The sequence below is a fragment of the Alligator mississippiensis genome, chromosome 7, assembly GCF_030867095.1.
Source record: "Alligator mississippiensis isolate rAllMis1 chromosome 7, rAllMis1, whole genome shotgun sequence".
Classification (NCBI taxonomy): Eukaryota; Metazoa; Chordata; order Crocodylia; family Alligatoridae; genus Alligator; species Alligator mississippiensis.
Genome location: NC_081830.1, coordinates 11,827,599 through 11,847,572, shown reverse-complemented (window position 1 = coordinate 11,847,572; position 19,974 = coordinate 11,827,599). Strand labels below are relative to the sequence as shown.

General features: G+C 44.2%; 1 protein-coding gene across 4 annotated transcripts in view; it reads left to right on the top strand.

The window, feature by feature from the left end:
• LOC102562685 (tetraspanin-15) overlaps positions 1 to 19,974 on the top strand; it is a 282,668-nt gene that overhangs the window by 150,370 nt on the left and 112,324 nt on the right. For all 4 annotated transcript variants that reach the window (XM_059730567.1, XM_059730568.1, XM_019482686.2 and 1 more), the window contains one exon: positions 17,828 to 17,902. In XM_059730567.1, the coding sequence (XP_059586550.1) occupies positions 17,828 to 17,902 (75 nt within the window). The remainder of the gene's footprint in view (positions 1 to 17,827; positions 17,903 to 19,974) is intronic.

Genomic DNA, 19,974 nt, shown 5'->3' with positions numbered 1-19,974 from the left:
GCTCTCCGTTTACCGCTGCCGTGCCCCCCCAGCTGCTGGGAGCATGCCACGTTCATGCCCAGGAGTGCTCGGCGGCAAACCCAGAAGTGGACCAGAAGTACTTCTGGAAGTGGACCAGAAGTACTTCTGGAAGTGGACCAGAAGTACTTCTGGTCCACTTCCAGATTTGCTGGGGAGTGTGCGGGGGAGGGGGGGGCCCTGTCCCCCCTGGCTCAGTGATTGGCCACAGGGGGGTACCCAGGTGCCCCCCCCAGACCCAGGAGGCACCAGTTGCTGAGCTGGGGGGGTGCAAGGGGGCCCCCAGTGTGCTCCCTAGCGGACCCAGATGTCCACTTCTGGGTCCACTTCCAGGTCTGCTGCCAAACATGCTGGGGAGCCCCCCATGCTTCTGTGGGACACTCCACGCACCCCAGCATCGCAGCACTCACGAGCCCCTGCTACCTTGAGGTATGTAGAAAAAACATTTAAAGTTGTGTCTCTGTCCGAATCTCTCCAAATTGATTTGGCGGGTTCCAATTCGATTCGGAGGGATTAAAGTTCCTCTGATTTGATTCAGATTTGGAGATTCAGCCGAATCTCCACCAAATCGAATCAGGGACCGAAGCTTCTCTCAGCCCTAGTAATAACATGCAGTGCTGCTGGTTAGTGGCAGGGATTGGAGTTGCAACTGCTCAGCTGTTGGCTGATTTGGTTTTGTTAGCAGGTAATGGAAACTGGTTTGGCCCAGGTGATCTGGTGACTGCTTTCAGAGCAGGAGAATCCAGGTGCTGACTTCAGTAAGTTCCAAGGGGCCATGGGGTATGTCATGGAGACAACTGTAGATCTACAAGAGGAGACTGATGTGAGACACGTGCCATGTATAGATGTTGTGATGTGCAGGTCATGTTCGAAGAGCAAAGCAAAGATGATCAGTTGCCTTCTCTCACTTGCATCATTTTTATACAAGTGTCACTCTACTGACTGTGACTGAAGTACTACTGTTTGTCACTCGTCTGCAAAATGGGAAAATGAGGGTCACTCTTGGGCCAAAGAACAGTTGGATCAGATACATAGAAGTCTGCTACTCTGCTTGTATATGTAGGCGTAGAAGTGACCTTTGTCAGCTGCTTTGAAATCCAAGCATGTCAAGAGGCACAAATCAGGCATTTTAGCTCTTTTCAAAGTCCAATGCTGTTATCTGGCCAAGCATCTCAATTTTCACTTGTGATAATTGTAAGCTGATAACTGTAGCACTGCTGTGTGTGTTTGGAAGACCTTCTGTTTTGAACTTCGTACTGACTTGTAGTATAGTGGCTGTGTTGTTGTAAGCTTGGTTTTGTGAAAGAAGCACTATGTGATTTCTTACAAAATCGAGTATTAGATTAAAATTATTCATCCCTTTGCTCTTAGATTTTAAAATCACTTTAGTTTACACGGGTTGATTGCTCCTTCAGCTCAGTTTTGTTGTTTCTTGTGGTTTTGTTTTCCTGGCAATATCTAGGGGAATTACTGATTCTCTTGACATTAAAACAATTTGAACTTTCAAATTCAGTTTACTCCTGTCTCCCCTTATTTGTTATCATTATATTGGAAAATTCATTATTTTCTCCTTGCTTTGTACAGAGAGTAACCAGCAAAACCCAAATATGTATTACATTTTCCCATTTGGTATTTCACCTCTGTACAGTTCTGTATGTGACTTCTTAAACCAGTATTATAATAAAGGGCACTGACAGACATGTATCATCCTGCTGTAACTCATGGCACTTTGCTGTCGGGTCTGGAGGTTTGGGGGATTGAGGTCCAGTTTGACAAGTTTTCCATAAATTCTACAGACTAAGCTCTCGAGAGAATTTCTCCTTACTTGATAAGTAGAAGCCAATGCCATGGGAAGCACACAAGCCAACTGTTTTTTTGAGAGAGAATAACTCATCAGGGATGGTCACTTCAGAGGGATCTTCAGCCCATCATTACTTGTTCAAAGTCAGTTCTGTGGTTGACCCTCTGTCAACCAGGGCATTGCAGCTGCCACCTTTTTCCCCCCAGGATGAAGATGATGAGGCCCATGATATTAATAATAAAACTAATAAAAGTCGCAACTCCACATAAATAAACTGGCCTGGTTTGTATAAATAAAATATGGTTCTGCATTTCATACCAGGCAGACAAGCTAATTAATGTACTGATAAAACAGGAGTTACTCTGCAAAGCCTTAGTAGCATGTTCCTCTGGTCTTTATTGTCCTCATTTGCTCAGAATAAAGGAGATGTTCCTGGCAGATATTTTTTTTCCTTCAAAGCAGCTTTGAAAATTTCCTTTCTGTGTCCAAATAAACAATAATTTGGATTTTCAGAAGAAGAGCTTCCTTTCAGAAGTATATCCTATTTCTTTTTTTAAATGCGTCTCTTTTTAAGCAACGGAAAATCTGACTTGTTAGAGTGCTAACCTTGCGGCTGATTTTTTTCTTAACTTTAAAGCTGATTTAAGGAAAAAACATTTCCTTTAATGTATCGTTTCTGAATTGTCTGAAAGACAAAAGCCTGATGCCTGGATTCATGTTTCCTTCCTCATGTAGACTATCTGTGAACTGCTGAATCAACTAAGGTACTCAAAGGTAGACATTAAGGTAACACAGTCTTAGCCCCCCCCCCCCGCAACCCCCACCTTCTTCAAGGGTACAGTATACCATCTATTATCATGCATACACTGATCACACGTATAAACCCTCTTGTCATAGCATCTGGTGGACTTGACATGACTTATTGTTGGGCTTACCCTCAACTGTCAGTACAGAACAAGCAATTCTTATCTCAGATAGATACAGAGGTAGCAATCCTTCATGGTAGATAGTTGCTGTCTGCTTTGCTCATTGATAGTGTTAAATGATATAGGGTAGGAAGATATGTTGTGGCCTTCTGTGAAAAAGGTTCCAGCATTGCAATGTAATTTTCATGGGAGTTTTTAAAGGAGGAATGAGGCTCTTGCTTATTATGTTAAGCTTGAAAGTGTCAGCTTTCATATGTAGAAACTGATACCTTTATCCTGTAAACCTTGCTTCTGGATGTAGTCCTATTTATTTCAGTGGGATTTGGTTATGTGAGTCACTTTGCACAAGAAAGCACTATAGAATTTAATGAAGATGAAACTAATAGGGTTCTACATAAATTACTCTTAAACCTTACTGACTTGAATAAAGAATGCAGTTCTTTTAATAGGTTTTTGAACCATCCTATAGACATTTATCACGGCAATAAAATTATCTTTAAATTCCTTAGGAAGTTTATGGTTTCCTATTAACCTATTTCAGGCTTTTCTATAAGAGGCTCATAAAATCAAGCCCAGAGGGTTATAGACTTTGAGTTAGAAAAATCACTTGTCATAGTAAAATGAATGGGCTTTATATATAACATTTGCCAGTTGTTTGTTGTATCCGGTAGACAGGCAAAAGAAACCTATGAAAGATGTTGCTTTTTGCAAAATAAGTGATAAACGATGGATTTGCTAATGGTGCAATTATTCCCCCCTGCAGTTCTTTATAATAAAGATACCATATATGTCTATTCACTCACTTTGCAGAACGAGCCCATCTAATGAGCTGAACTGCTCTGCGGAAGTTGTGAACTGCTTTTTAATATACTCTGGGTATCTATTTATTTTCTCCTTTGAATGTTTCGACAAGGACTAGATTTCTTAAGATAGTTTCAGTGACACATGCTGCAGACAAAGTGATGTTTCCAGACAGCTAGGGAGAGCAGTGTGGTATGTCATCTTTTGTCACAATCTTCTCCTATGAACATGAGAGGGGTAATAGAGTAGCTTAAATTGAGTGCCAGATTTTAGATAAATGCTCTTTAATTCAGCCCATCTTAGACAAGTTCCTTAATTGCAAGATAATAGAGCTTTCATTCAGAATCACACAATATATTTGCATTGCTGTTTACAGACACGGAAGTTCCTAGGAACATTAATGAAGGAGCTGTGCCTGCATAAACATAAGTGTAGATTTTGCCCTGGAACCTGCAATCAAATCAGATCAGCAACGAATCAAAACCTCAGTCTTTAAAGTGTCCCTTTTAAGAAATGAGATTTGAGGAGCAGCTCTTGTAGCATGTAACAGTGTTGTGTTGATGTCAGTTCACACTGCAGTACTTTTTTCCATGGGCTTATAGGAAACTGTAAGTGAATGGTTGAATAGTGAGGAAAATGCATGTTCCAAAATAAAGCTATAAAGGAATTGGAGAAGCAGTGGCATAACTAACAAGTTTTGTGCCCTGGGCAAAACCCTGCCAGGAGTTACTCAGCGCTGTCTCCCATATTATTCCAACCAGCACCATTTGAAGGAATAGAGTACCAAGTATTCTGAATAAAAAGGCTCTAGGTTTGGCCTATCTCCACTAGCATCTAACTGAAAATAAAAAGGACAGATGCATTTCACAGGGAGAAAACCTTGACTAGGAATGCTTGCATTTTGAGTTGTCACCTTTCAGAATCCTTGTGCCCTCCTGGCTAGGGACAGAAATGACACATAAACGTGTATAAGTGATTGGAAACCAGTTCAAATCTGTAACAAGAGAAATTCAGTGGACATAAACTGGTTTTCAAAATGGCCAGAGCCAGTTTAAGATAAACGTGGATGGATGTAGTATCAGACTTAACTGATTTAGATTAAATTGATTTATTGAACTTCTGTCCCAAGTGCCCTCCAGATTCAAGTTAACTCACAGTCCCCCAGCATCCCAGGATGCTTTGCACCTTTCCCACAAACCCCCGCCCTCGGAAGGTGGCTGGGTTAGCCTTGGCCCAAGCTGTCTACTCCAGCCAAGCAGGGAGATGTGCTGTAGTGCTACTCCCTAGCTCAGGGCTGGGCAATTATTTCGGGCGGAGGGCCACTTACTGAGTTTTGGCAAGCCATCGAGGGTCACATGACAGGCAGCCAGGGGCAGATAAATATATTTTTTCTAAATTTAGTAGGTGCCCCGTGGGCTGGATAGAAAGGTCTGGCGGGCCGCATCTGGCCCACGGGCCGCATTTTGCCCACCCCTGCCCTAGCTTAAGGCCTAGGCCACTGCAGGCATGTGGCTGCATTCCCAGATTCAAAAGTAAATGTCTGTTCACTTACTGATCGGTTAAATCTACACAGCTTAAACTAACCTGCAAAGACCGAATCGATTCAGCCTCGGGCTTTTTGACTTTCTGTACTTAGCCCCTATGACTGACACACCATTCTATTGACACGTGTAGGCTGCCTGATGGGCACTTAAAAAATCAGCAACCTCATTATCTCTCTCACGTTCCTTTTTTCCTGTGACTGTTGAGCTGAAGTAGGAAATGGATAATCAAGAACAGAAAAAAAAGCTCTTTACCATTTCCTGGATTGATCAGGGCTCTTTGAGTGTGTAAGAAGCATGCTTGTCGGCTGAATCAATTGCATCTGCAGAGACAGCACTGAAAGGCTGTGAATTCAGGTACTGTGGCAGAAAGTTTTGTTAGAGCACACTCTAGCCCACTTTTCACATCCAATACCTTTGAAAGTCACATTTAGAGGTGGATAAAAGGACAGTTGCTTCAGGAGAACCAGGAGTCATACTATGATTTGGGTCTCTACAGTTCAAAGTAAAAGGCACACTGGCTGTCTTAATTACTGGTGCTTCTCCTGATTTTTTTTCTCTATAAAACATTAAAATGTTGGAATACGGAGGGGAGAAACTTTTTTTTAACCCATAATGTGGTATATTTCAGCTCTATTTAGCTGGATGGAAATTTTGACCACACTGGAAAGAAGTTTCAGAAGGTTTCTGAAACCAGAAAAACTGGTTGAAATTTGGGTCCATTTCCCTTCATCTCTCCCCAGCCCCCACCAAATGGGTTCATGTTCTCTTCTTGTTGCCTCAAAGGCTCTGGCATTCTGCCTTTGCTTTTGAGGATTCTGTGCACATAGACTGTATTTCACAGGAGGAAGTTTGAGAGGCTGCCATGGGGAGAAAAAAAAATGTATTTTGAATATTTAATGTCCCAGAGAATCCCTGCAGCTGTGAAGAGCCTGTTTTTTCCTTTTTGGAAAGCCTAAGATTACAGAAACATAGCAAGAATGGAGGCTGCTTTTATTAAATAAACATCACAGAGATTATCTGTGCCTGACACACATTTTTCATATTACTCTGGGAGATCTTTTCTATCCAATCCACTGTGTCTGGCTTGTCTCTCCTCCTCACTTTTCTGAGCCCAAACGACAAATAGTTGATCTTCTAGCAAGAAAAAGTGAAACTAGTTTTCACCCCTGGGCACAGTGATACCTAAATAAGGACTTTTGGGATTAATGCCCTCTATTCAGCACAGGTGGAGTCCACGTTGTGCTGAGTTGTGCTGGAGGTGATACAGCACTACTGTGGCTTCCAGTTGATCATACCAAATGATTTGCACCTTACATATCAATGGATCCCAATCACAGGGGCTTTCAGCTCTTCCATGTGTTGCAATATGCAGGGGCTGCATTTCTGTTACCAGTAAGGCAAAACCTCTGTTTTACCCCTTTTGCAAGCACAGAACAATAGCTTCTGGTACTGGCTTAGTGCAGAATCCCATGTCTGAAGAGCTAATTTGTTACGAACTGTGAGCACTGAGGCAAAGCCCTCCTGGAAAAATGTTACGCAAGTGTGTTATTAAAAATTTTGCTATAAGGCTTTCATTTTCCACCCGTTCCCTGTCTTTGCCTTCACGCAGAATCCAAGAATTAATTATGGTACAAGTCAGGCATTATAGCTGCTCCTAAACTACTATTGGGAGAAAGGATGGTGTTCTGAGAAGGCACTGGACTGACACATGGGAGACTGGGGCTCAAAACTTTAGATCAGTGGTAGATCACAGATGCAAAATCCAAGCACCAGGAGCCTGGGTTTTAAAAGGTGGAGACTATGGAAAATGTATGGCTCGGGGCTCCGTGATCTTATGGTTAGTACTCAGCACTGCATCATTTTGGACATGTCATTCAATTCACCCATGCCTCAGTTTCCATATCTGTGATGTGGAAGATAGACACCAAAGGCAGGTTGTGAAGTTTAAATGATGCTTGCAAAATGGTTGGAGATAAAGACAGAGGTGGCTCCATCAGTGTTACATGGCATTGCTCCCCGCTGTGCTGAACTGGGAGGAATTCTGGGCTCAGGAAACCTAACCAGGGCTGGTTTGGATCCAGATTTTTACTTGCTCATCAAAGCTAAATGGCAAGGAGGTGGTTCTTGTTGGGAGCACCCCTGGTTGGGACATAAGCTATGATAATGTATTGTTTCTGTCTCCCTGAGAACCGTGTTTCCGTACTCGCTTCTGCCATGGGCAAGATTAATAACATGAAACAAAATAGTGCTGGGGAGTTGTTAAATGAAGTAAGAAGCAGGTAATAGACCATTTTCAAGTTGCGTTGATCTCAGGAATGGAAGTGATTAATCTCTTGTCAAAGCATATAAGAAAATTAAACAGTATAATTTATTGCTGATGTTGGGATTGATGAACTTTTTCAAGGCAGCTGGCTCAGGTAAGTGTTAATTTAATAAGAAATGAAGGACTTGTTTCCACTTCATCTGTCCTCTTCTGAGCAGGATAAATTGGTCACTAAAACTTTTATTGGCTATTTTTCTTCTGTAGAGTTGGGTGAATTACGTTGCTTTTTTTTAAGGTGGCTCAGTCCTCAAAAGAACTGGATGTATTGAGTCCACTGTGTCTCTGGGGTATTTTTCTTGATGACAAAGCAATGAATTTGGCTCCTTTTGGCTAACCGTAGCAACACAATCTTGTAAACACCAAAGAACCTGTAGTGTATGGGGTATTGCATTTTGCCCTAGTGATATATAGTAGCCAACCGCCTCACTAATGAAAAGTAATAATTTCAGTAATAGAACAGCTAAGAAAGAAGCAAGATGCAGCAAAGGACAGAGAAAACATGGGACAAATTAAGGAAACAGATCCTCTTTCTCCTTTTTCTCCTCCTCCCCAGAACCAGTGGATGAAGGGCGTCTTACTGATACCTGTAGGACTGCAGTACGGAGATGCACTGTCTTTCAGTGGTAGTTTTATGATGAGTTTTCTAGATAGATCATGACCGAGAACTTGGGTAGCTCCCAACGCCTGTCCTGGGCACTGCATCATGCTTTTTCCATCACAGCAATATTCAACCCCTTACCCAACTGCACAGAATAAGGTATCTGCTAGTGCTGTGAGTGCACTTTGTGGTACTTGAGGTAATTCATATCATGTGGATGAAAAGCTCAAGTGTTCCAGGTTTTGCTGTTAGCTTTTTAGTCAGCCCGATGAAAGCAGCCAGGAAGAGGATGAGTAGAGGTGAGTGATTGTGCTGCTTTAGGATTGCGAATCAATTTAACAAGCAAAATTGATGATTTTGTCAGTCTCTAAACTTCAATCAGGATTGATGCATTTTGCCCTCAGTAGTACAAGCAGCCTTTGCTCACATCTGAACTACATCAACGCTTGACAGAAAGGAGCATTAACTTGGTGTTCTGGCCACTCCTTTTTCTCTGTCTTATGTCATTCTTGATCATCTCCATCTTAGCATCATGATTAGTTACCTTTTGTCCTGTTTCCAGATAGGTTCAGAACAGTTGAGTAGTGTCACTGTGTGCATGCCTTTCGGTCTCCACTCTGTTAGACTCAAGTCTGCACAAAGAAAAGCACAGTGGATGTGGCTCATACTAACTGCAGCCTTTCTGAACTAACTCCGACATTGCAACTCCTGCTATTTTAACTGCATTGGAAAACTGTTGCTCGATCACTCCGCTATATGTGCCACAAACATTCTTCATGGTATTCTGCACTTCCTGGACTTGCTGGTGCTATACGTCTTCCTGGGTTCTGTTTTCAAGGTGGTTGTAATCAAAGGTGGTAAAAGCGATGCCTTGGAAAGCAAAGATGGAGCCCTCGGTGTCAGAGGGAGGGCAGAATAGAAGGAACAGAAAGCCCCTGCAGAAATGCCAAGGGGCATTAAGATAACAGGCCAAATTCCTCTCTGGAGTAACTGTGTTGATATTGGGTAGGAATTGGTTCCGTAGCAGCCAAAGGAAACACTTAGGAAGTACTTGGAAGACAAAAATTCCTTTATAGCTTTTCTAACAGAACACAGCAAGACACAGAGCTGCTCACAGCCCCTAGGTTTAAGCAAGTAGCAAGCAAATACATTTAGAAACCAACAAGGACTTCTCCATCTTACCATGCTCAGGTTGTTCTTAAGTATGGAGGAGTCTGGATTCTCTAATAGAAGCTTAATGATTGAAATCATGATTTAAGAAAAAGTAACTAGTAAACACTTGGAGATTTAGGTGGCTCAACAAAGGATATGCATAGAGAGGATTAACCAAGCCCTAGAATTGACAAAGGATACAGTCTTTGTTCCATGAAGGGCAAAGTCATTGGAAAGAAAAAAGAAATTATACATCTAATTATCTGCTTGGGGTTTCTTGCTCACAAATTTAAGTCTTCCAATTTACAGAGTTAATTAAATGCCTTTCCTCACAGATGCACTATTTTCTAAGAGGTCTCATTTCAATTTTCCCCGCAGCCACATTGTCCTCATATTTCTCCCTCCCCCTAACCAGGAGAAAGACTTCACCTTAGGCCTAACCAAGTTGGTGGGCCTCTCTCTTTAAATTGCTTTAAAGTGAGCTCTGTCTTTGAATGTGACCACAAGGAAAGTGAAGGAATATTACTAGCTATTGGTACATAGTGGAGTGCACACAAAAGCTGCTTTCCTTTGGCTGTGCATGAAATGGAAACTGAATCCAATGATTTAATCAAAGAAAGGTCAGAAAAATCTGTGTTCATTTCATCTGGATGCAGGTATAGCATATTCTGGAGTCTTGACCTGAGCTGGATCAGAAATAAGGAACAGTTTCTAAGAGCTGTTTGATACATGGTTCAACTCACGGATAAAATATGTTCATACCTTTCCTTTGTGGCAAATGCTGCCAAAATACTTTATGTTGATCATTTGAGACAATGGTAAAAGAAAGTTGGCAATGTTTCCAACAAGTTACCTTTTTCCAGTAAAATATTTTTCATCCAGAGAGCTTATAGGGCTTTACAAAGTTGTCTGGGCCCTTTTATCTCCATTTTACAGATGGGAGACCTGAGGTACATCATCATGCAATAGGACTAGGGAAGGATTGGGAACACAAGTCCAGTTCTGGTCCTGTACACCATCTCCTTTTCTCTACACACTGCTGAGCAGACTCTGCAGCCTCAAGGTTGCTACCCCAAGACTCAGTTTTGTCATCTTGCAGGTGATTTCAGCAATACCTTCCCTGTCTATATCCACATCTGGCTATTTCTCTGTACATCATTGCTAGGACTCTGCTGAATTCGCAGCAGAAGTGGGATGTTCAGCAGCTCTTTTAATCTTGCAGGTTCTCCTGCGCACCCCCATTGCTGATTAGCTGAGGGGCCCCGGTGGCCTTGCTATTTGGTGCTGACCGGCCGAGAGGTAAAAACAGTGCTATATTTAAAACCATGATTTTCATCTCTCTGATAATTAGGAGAAGCAGCGGGGGCCCCCACCAATTAGTGGGAGGGGAGAGGGGGGTGTCGCACATGAGAAAACCTGCAAGATTAAAGGAGCCACTGAGCAGCCCATTTCCGTCGTGAATTCAGTAGGGTCCTAATCACTGCTGAATGCAGACAAGGTAGCAAATCGTTAGTCTTGGTTAACTGTACTCCTTTATTTAAAAAATCCAGATTGAATTACATGAGACTCACTATGCCCTGATTTAGAGTATAATGCAGGTGATGATATTTCCACAGTGGTAACTATAACAATTAATTGTTAACAAGATAATGAAGCAAAGCTATTGGGTACCAAGTAATCACCACTGTTTCCAGTGGAGTTACTGTAGGCTTGCGTGTTCTTTTGTTCTAACTGTGCTATTGAAACTGCTTTTATACTCCTTAAAGCGCTTTGACCAGTCTCATTGAGTGTGGTAAATGGTTTCCTCACACAAAAGTCCCTTGAAAGATGCTTTGTAAATGCACATTGAAATGAAACCCGAAGCAAATTTAATGTCTTGGTAAGTAAATTGCCTTCATAAACTTGCTTTGTATTTCAAAAGCATCTGATGAGGTTGTTAGTTACTATGGCGATTTTCATTTCCAGTGGATTCTATCAGAGACTATTAAGAGATGTAGCCTCTGGGTATGCTTCTACACTGTAAAATGTGCAAAGAACAGCCTTCCAGTCTCATCAAGGAGTGAGACTTGATCAGTCAGTGGGATTTGATAAGAATAGGCCTGAGCTACATGAAGCTGGGATCAAAGAGCTGTGAGCTCTATGGACGAAAAGCACTGTAGGAGTGTCACATATTAATAGTACTGTTTATTGTGGTTAAGTGCCAGAAGCATGAGCTGTAGACAGTCCTGGCATCAACTAGCCACAGGACTAGATGGCTTCTGTTTCAGCAGAGCAAACCAACTAGCTATAATGTCCCTCACCATCATGGCGGGACATCCATCTTCAACCAAACTCATCAGCAAAGTAGCTTCTCTGGATTGGCATGGCAGGAATGACTTGGGGCCTTCTGGTTTCGTCCTTCACTGGGGAGTTGCGCTTAACCTTACAGCTGGAGTACAGCTTGCAGGCAAGTGGGGAGTTCGTCTTGCAGAGGTCCGATGGAAGGGCAATGCACTGTGAAATGTCATTTGGTGTTTCACTGCTCTCTCTCAGCTTATGTGAGTTAAGACCCTGCTTTTCTTAGCTCCACCTTCCACAGTGAGCTCCTACGTCTTGCTCCTCGTTGCAGCATATCATTCTAGATCCAAACACACAAACTCTGCAGTTATCCTTTATCCAAACCTAGCAAAGAAACAGCTGCCCATTGGGATGGTAGGTCAGGACCCCAAGCCAGGTCAGGAAAACAGTGCTGTGAGTGCCTAGTTGTTGCACAGTTTAATACATTTTAGAGCAATGCAAATCTCACTCCTCCCCTGCACTGCATTATTATCTGTAGAACATTTCTAACTCTAAGAAATATAGGGGAGGGAGAGCAATGTTTTCTGATAAAGTGGGCTGCCAGCCCCAAATTGTTGAAAAACACCGAGTTAGGAGAGAGGAGCATAAATTCTTGCAATAATCATTGAAGTACTGTAACTGGCCATTAGACACTGCAGTTTAGCGCAGACAGCAGGTACTGGTCCCACTGGGATCGGATTTAACAGCAAAATTCCTGTTCATTCTGGTGATGTCAGGTCATCTTTCTTCACAAAAGAAATAGGGAAAGCAAAGGAGGGTAGCTGAGGATGGAAGCCACAAGCACGACACATTTAGATGCCTCCATTCCAACAAAGAAAACCTGATCAGCCGGGTTGAAAGAGCTGACATCCTACAGGAGTTACCTGTTTTTACCAGTCTCTCATTAAACTGTCTCCAGTAGGAAAATAGGTTGTTACATTGAATCAAATGCATCAGAAAAGCAAAAGGCATAATGAGCATATTAAAAGCTAATTGAGGACAAGTTCTTATAACGCCATGGCACTGTGGTTACTTAGATGGGTCATGAATGTACAGGCTAGATATCGTGAGCTGTGCTTTCAACCATTCTCCTCTCCTCCTGGTTCTTTGGGCTTCTCTCCTCTGTGTTTGCCTTTGTTTTCTCTGGCATTTTCTCTTCTGGAGGAGAGGGCACCTTTGTCCAGGTGCTTTTGACGCATGATGACAGTAGGATGCTGATTCCAGAACCTCGCTCTGTCTCAACCCCTATAGGGATCTCTGGGTTTTTTGTTTTTTTCCCCCCAGTGAAGGCAAACTGCATGAAATAACTCGTGCGGGACTCATCATAACACATCCACGTCTATTAATCAGAGAAAATAGACTTCAGAAAAACAATTTACTGAACACATCTAGACTTACCTTTCTCTTAAGACAAATTAAATATGGCACTTCCAGCTTAATTACAGAGAAAAAGTGAATGCATAGCTTACATCTCATATGAGCTATCTCTTCTCATTGTCTGCCATGGTTCCCCTGCTTTACCTGTGGCAGGTTAGGGTGTTAGGTCTGTGTTACATCAGGGTTGATGGTAGTCTTATATAGAATTTAGATTATGGTTGTATGGACTGATGTGGGTAGGGATGTTCCTGCCTCAGGTGGGGGTTAGACTGGATGACCTCTTGGAAGTCCCTTTCAGCCCTACTTCTTTATGACTATGAATTTATGATTCTCTCTGACCACTTTGGTCAGACCATCGCTACCACTTACTATCCACCTACCAACTTCTGGGTTTTTGTCCAGAGATCTTTTGTCTGGGGATCCTGTGCGTTGGCTCTGGATTTAGAACCCAGAGGCCTTGTTCCAGAGCAGGGGGGAACACCCTCAGACTGACCATGACCTCTCCATTTGATAATAGGCAAATGTATTGATACACAGTGATAACAGAAAGAAGCAATGCAAACAATCAAGCAATTCTATATATCAACCAAATCTCAGGGCTGTCATCAGAGTCAAAATACATCTGGCCAGGATATGAGTGACTCTGAGGCACTCTCTTACGTGTCATATGTCAGCATGCCAGCAGTCTGGAGGCAGGATGCTGAGGCCCACTCCCCACCTCCAGTGGGGTAAATGAGATGGGCTGGTATTGTGCCCCATGCACTAGGGCTGTGGGAAACAGCACCATTCCAATTCGACTTCCATCTCGACAATTCGACAGGACAGTGTTTCGTTTCAAGTTTCATTTTGTTTCATTTCAAAAGCACTGTTCTGTTTCGTTTCGTCAAAACTGTTTTGCTGTTTCGACGCTGTTTCGATGTTTCGCCCATAGGTTATTGTGAGAAATATACAATGCAGCAGGCAGGCAGATTGGGGGGGCTCGCCTGCATGCTGGGGAGGGCTGCAGGAGATGTGCCGGAGTCTTCCTGGGGGTGCGGCCCCCAATCTGCCTGCCAGATGAGAGAAGCCAGGTGCTGCCACCTGTGACCATCGCCAGGAAAATTGCTGCTGCCGCCAGTCCCAGGTGGCAGCACCCGCTCCTCTCATCCAGCAGGCAGATCGGGGGCTTGCCTGCACCCTGGGGAGGGCTGCAGGGGCTGTGCTGGATTCCTGTTGGGGGTGCAGGCCCCTGATCTGCCTGCCACAAGACAGACCACCGCTGGGCACAGCCTGCACCCTGCGCCGGGAAGATCAGTGCTGCTGCCCCAAGCAACAGCACCCAGCTCCTGTCATCCGGCAGGCAGATGCACCCCTGGGAGGACTCCGGTGCAGCCCCTGCAGCCCTCCCAGGAGTGCCAGCAGGCCCCCAATCTGCCTGCTGGGGTGCGCAGGATTAGGGCAGAGGCAGGTTCCTGCACTAGCTGATTTGCCCTGGGCCCCACACCCTCAACCCAAAGTGGGTGCAGGACCCAGGGCAAATCAGTTTGTACAGGGACCTGCCCCCACCCTGATTCTGCGTGGCCTGGATGCAAAGAACCTGCTGCTGCCACAATCAGCAGTGGCAGTGGTGGCCGGGGGGGGGGGGTAGTGAGCGGCCAGACGCAAAGCCACCAGTGTCTCAGAGTCACCATGGCCATGCCATCTGGCTCTGCAGGGCCCCCCAAAGTGCGGGGCCCGGGACGGTTGCCCTGATTCACCCCCTCCAGGGATGGCCCTGGCTGCCGCTGACCCCAGGCAGCAGTACCCGGCTCCTGTCAGCCAGCAGGCAGATCAGGGGCCCGCCGGCACCCCCAGAAGGCCTGTGGGGGCTGTGCCAGAGTCCTCCCAGGAGTACATGCCCTTGATCTGCCTGCCAGGTGCTGCTGCCTGGGGTCAGTGGCAGCACTGATCTTCCCGGCACTGGGTGTGGGTTTTGCCCAGCGCCAGTCTGTTATCTGGAAGGCAGATCGGGGGGCTCGCACCCCCGGGAAGACTCCGACACAGCTCCCGCAGCCCTCCCAGGGGTGCGGGCGAGCCCCTGATCTGCCTGCTGGATGACAGGAGGAGGGTGCTGCCGGCTGGGACAGGAGCTAAAGCTAGTAAGCCTGGCTTTGAAACGTGAAACATTTCAAAACGTTTGAAATGTTTCGAGTTCCCTTGTTTTGTTTCGAAGCTGTTTCAAAGGCTTTTGTTTCATTTTGATTTCACTATTTCAAGCTCGAAATGCATCGAAACAGCTTCTAAACAAAACGCTGGGTGAAATGTCACACAGCCCCACCATACAGATATACTAATTTGGTCCTTCGGGGTCTTCTCATAATTTGGTCTGCTCCCCCAAAACCAGGACTCAGGCCCCCTGCTTTGGGGGCTTGTTAGCTGGTACCACTTTATCTCATATTATGAGCAGTATGGTGCATACTCCCTCAGTTCCCACAATGTTTTGTATCTGTTGGCCTTGTTGTGTTAGCCAGCCTGTCTGCCTTGCAAGCTGGAGAAACTCTGTTTGTGTGAGACCCTGGCTTCTTAAAAATCAATTAACTCCTGCTGCCCATCTTAAACCATTCTGATGCATATAAACCAATTCCCCAAAACCAAATCTTTACATACCATTTTCTAAATCAACACTGTGGAAGCCCTAGATCTTCAGTAGCCAGCGTGTTCTCCAAATCAGTTGTTTCTAGTTAACTGTGCCAACTACAGTAGGGTATAAGTCAGGGAAAATGTACTAAGACAGGCAAAATCAGAGTCCTGGCATTAGGTCTATTCATGTCAACCACCCATTTCATGGGTTGGTTTGGTGCTGTGCTTTATTTGATGCTTAATTGATTTTTCATGTTTCCTTGTTTGGGGATTTTCATAAGGGTCAGTGTTGGTTTCCTTGTAATTTTCTCCTCCTAACAGAAACAATTCACAAAGTCTCAAATAATGGCTAACTACCCACAGTTTCTATCAGGAATTTAAATCCACACATGGGAACCTAACTCTGGGCATAGGCATTTGGCAATGTCAGCCTGAACATTTAATGTGGTACGCAGGAATCCACTGGTGAAAGATGCTGTAAAAGTGCTAAGTATAATTTATCAGTCTTTACTAACCGAGGTCATTTAGTAAGGATGCAAACCTCTCTCTTCCCTGAGAGATCGTGTTCACTTTTTCTGCACTGATTTTTCTCATTCCCATATGCAGAATTTTGCTAGGGCTGGGTGCATACATATGTACTAAGTAAAAATAAAAATGTGTATATATATATACTATTTGCATATTTAACATATGTACTAAGTTAAAATAAGGTGACTTAACTAAGTCAACTTAATTAAGTTGACTTAAGTTAAGCCATATCAGAGAGTACACACATACAGCTCCTTGACATGGTGGCAGCTAGGCCTGTGCAAAGTAGCTAGTATTCACTTTGGATTCAGATTCAGCCGATTCAGGGGACAGTGATTTGATTAAGTGATTTGAATCACTGTCCCGAATCGATTCGGCTGAATCTTTCACAAGCCTCCATCCCCCACCCGCTCTCCTTGCCCCAGCTCCCAGCTCTTTTTTTTTTTATTTTTTTTTTAAAGCCCCCACTCACCGGTTGCTGCCAGGTGAGGGGGTGATCCCCACTGCCCTCCACTGCCTCCCACTGCTCCCAGAAGCCCCAAGGCCACTGCAGCAGCTGGTGAGTGTGGGGCTTTTTTTCTCTTTTTTTTTTTTTTTTTTTTAAGAGCCAGGAGCTGTGGCGAGCAAGGCAGCCATGTGGGGGGTGCTGGGAGAGTGGGTAGGGGTTGTGGGGCTCATGGCAGAGCCCCCCACACAGCATGGGGCAGTGGGGGGCAGCGGGGATCGCCCCCTTGCCTGGCAGCAGCCAGTGAGTGAGGGCTTTTTTTTAAACAGCCACGAGCTGGGGTCAGATAGGGCAGCCATGGGGGGGAGCTGGGAGAGCAGGCAGAGGTTGCAGAGCACTCAGGGGGGCTGGGGGAGCGGGCAGGGGATGGGGCCTGACAGGGAACCCCCTTGGTGCCTCCCTCAGCCCCCCTCCTCCTGCTCCCTACTTACGAGCACGGAGTCCGGGTCCAGCTTCCTGCAGCAGCAAGTGGGGATTGCCCAAATTTCTGAAGCTGTCTGAATCTTTTCCGAATCGATTTGGAGAGCTTCAAATCGATTCAGACCTTTTAATTCGTCTCCTGATCCGATTCAGATTTGGAGATTTGGCCGCTGAATCGAGCCGAATCTCCTCCGCATAGAATCAGCACCTGAAGCTTCACACAGCCCTAGTGGCAGCCATCGTGTGAGCTAAGTGACCTTAACAAATGCAACTAAAGATAATATATCTCGGAGGTGTATTATCTTGTGCCACATTTAAATTGACTCTGTTCCACATACTTGTGTACACTCTGACAGTTAAGTCAACTTAAAAAAGTTAAGTCAGCTTAACTGTCAGAAAGTTAGTACGTGTGTACACACCCAGTAGAGTTAGGTTTTTTGGCTACAGAAGTATATCTGTGCTACTCCCCCACTTGCCTACTAAAAGGAAAAGGAATTTTGTCTTCATTACAGTGAGGTTCACCTAAATGAAATGACCAGGTTATCAAGAGCTCAGGAACTCTCAATTTTCCTACTGGGGATTGCTGTGTACTGATATATAATTAAATCCAAATGCTCAATTTAGGTGCTAGAATGGAAGCAGAGCTTTTATGCAAATTCTCATCTGTGTTTCCAAATCTTCCTTTATTTCTACCACCCCCATTCACATGCTGTGCACCTAAAGCCTTCAGATTCCTAGTTGGTTGACAGCTGAGCTGCCCAGGAATTGTGATGCAACATAGTTGTTACTGCTGGTGTACTAAAATGAGAATGCGATACAAGTAACACAGCCTTTTTTCATGACTCGTGACCATTTAAATTTACCAAAGCCAATATAGCTCGGAGCAATGCTAATGGCCTGCTTTCTCTTTCTCTGCACAGTTCTTCTGGGTCCTCCTGGTGATCTTCATCACTGAAATTCTGTTGATATTTATTGAAATAATCTTCGAAAACAAGGTAAGTCAACTGAATTCATTCCCTTGGCAGTGCGAATCATATTTGTCCTGTTTTCCAGAGCAAATGCCTGTTCCATTAACCAGTGATTTTTGATGGTTCACTCAAGGTGCTGAAAATATCAAAACATTTTGTCTTGTCATTTTCCAAACATCTAATATTTTCCCTGTTGAAATGGCTTTCCATTTTGATATTATCTAAAACAGAAATAATTTCATCTTGACCCCAGATTAAAAAGTTATGGAGAACAGATTTGCTGCTCTTGCAGTTGTTTCGAGAAATGCCCATGACCTGAAAAATCCATTATTTACACATCTCTATGTCTCGTCCTGGGAACCGATGTCCTGAACATTAATGCGGAGATTTTCAAAAAGATACTTTGGGGTTTGGATGCCCAGCGCTCATTAGTTTTAATAGGAATTGAATGTTCAGATCCCTTAGGCAGCTTTGTAAATGTTCTTCTAAAAATTCAAGGGAACTTTCTGTGAAGATAGCAGCTTTTGTACTACAGCTCTTTGTCAACTAGTGAAAATCTAGCTACACCAGTACCACAATGTTATCTGCATTTTTTTTATTGTGAAGTGCCCTGGCTTGGGGATTTCCTGCATAAATATGAACTACTTAACATGTTGTTTTAGATGTTGTCTTTTGTAACTGGCTTCAGTAGAAGAATTTATGTTAATAAGTTTCACATTGGAGCCTAATTACATGTTTTTAATATGAATTAAATTAGCATTGGGGAAACATGTTCCCTTCTCCCTCCCTTGTACAGAGCACTCTGACTTTCCCTGTTGCTTTGTACAGAAGTTTTAACAGCACTAACCAAACAGCTAAGGGCCCAGGGACAGCAAACATGTCCCTCTAAGGGGTGACTTTAAAACAAGCAAGAGGATTAAGTTCAGGAGCTTGGTATTACAAGATAAAATGTGTAAACTTTTCCAAGTTTACAGCTGCACTCGCTTATCACAAGAGCGGGATTTAAATTCACTCCTAGTTTCCTAATTTTCCAGAGTCAAAATAAAATAAAGACTAGGGGCGTGCAAAAAGGGCCATATTCGATTCAGATTTGGATTTGGCCCAAATCAGAGACAGTGATTCAATTCATTGATTCGGATCACTGTCCCCAATTTGACTCGGCCAAATCCAAATCTGAAGATTTGATGCTGATTCAGAGAATCAACAATTTGGCCATAAACACAGCTTTAAATATTTTTTCTATATACCTCGAGGTACCAGGTGTGGCTCGTGAATGCTGGGATGGTGGGGCAGATGGAGCGTCCCACAGGAGTGCGGTGGGGCCACCCGCATGCTTGGCAGCGAACCTGGAAGTGGACCAAAAGTACTGGTCCACTTCCAGGTCCACTGGGGTGTGCGCTGAGAGCCTCCCCCCGCACCCTCCCAGCTTGGCAATCAGCTGCGGAGTACCCCGGGTGCCCCCGCCCCAGACCCAGGAAGCACCAGTCGCCAAGCCAACTGCTTCTGGTCCACTTCTGGGTCTGCTGCCAAGTGCACTGGGGAGCACCCCACACTCCTGTGGGATGCTTCATCCGCCCCAGCATCGCAGCATTCATGAGCCCCTGCTACCTTGAGGTATGTAAAAAAACCATTTAAAGCTGTGTCTATATCCAAATCATCAAATCTTTCCAAATCCCTCTGGATTGATTTGATTTGGAGAGATTAAAGGGTCTCTTGATTCGATTCGGAGATTGGGCCACCGAATCAGGTCGAATCTCTGATGAATCAAATCAGAGACCAAAGCTTCGCACAGCCCTAATAAACACCACTGGCAAATCTGTCTTTCTTTAGCTTTCTCTTAAAGAAACATAAAATATGCAAGATGGAGACAAACAGTTGTTCCATCATATCCAGTGTCCTACCCTTCATCCATTTGTCAGTACCAGGTTCTGCACTGGTTCTGTGAAACCCATGCCATGGCATGCACCTAGTTAACTCTGCAGTTATCTGCTGTGGTGGGGAGAAAATTTCTTCCTGATTCCACTAAAGTATCAGCACATGCCCCTGAAGGATGAGGATTAATGGTTTTGTTTTGGGGTTTTTTGTCATTTTTACCCTTG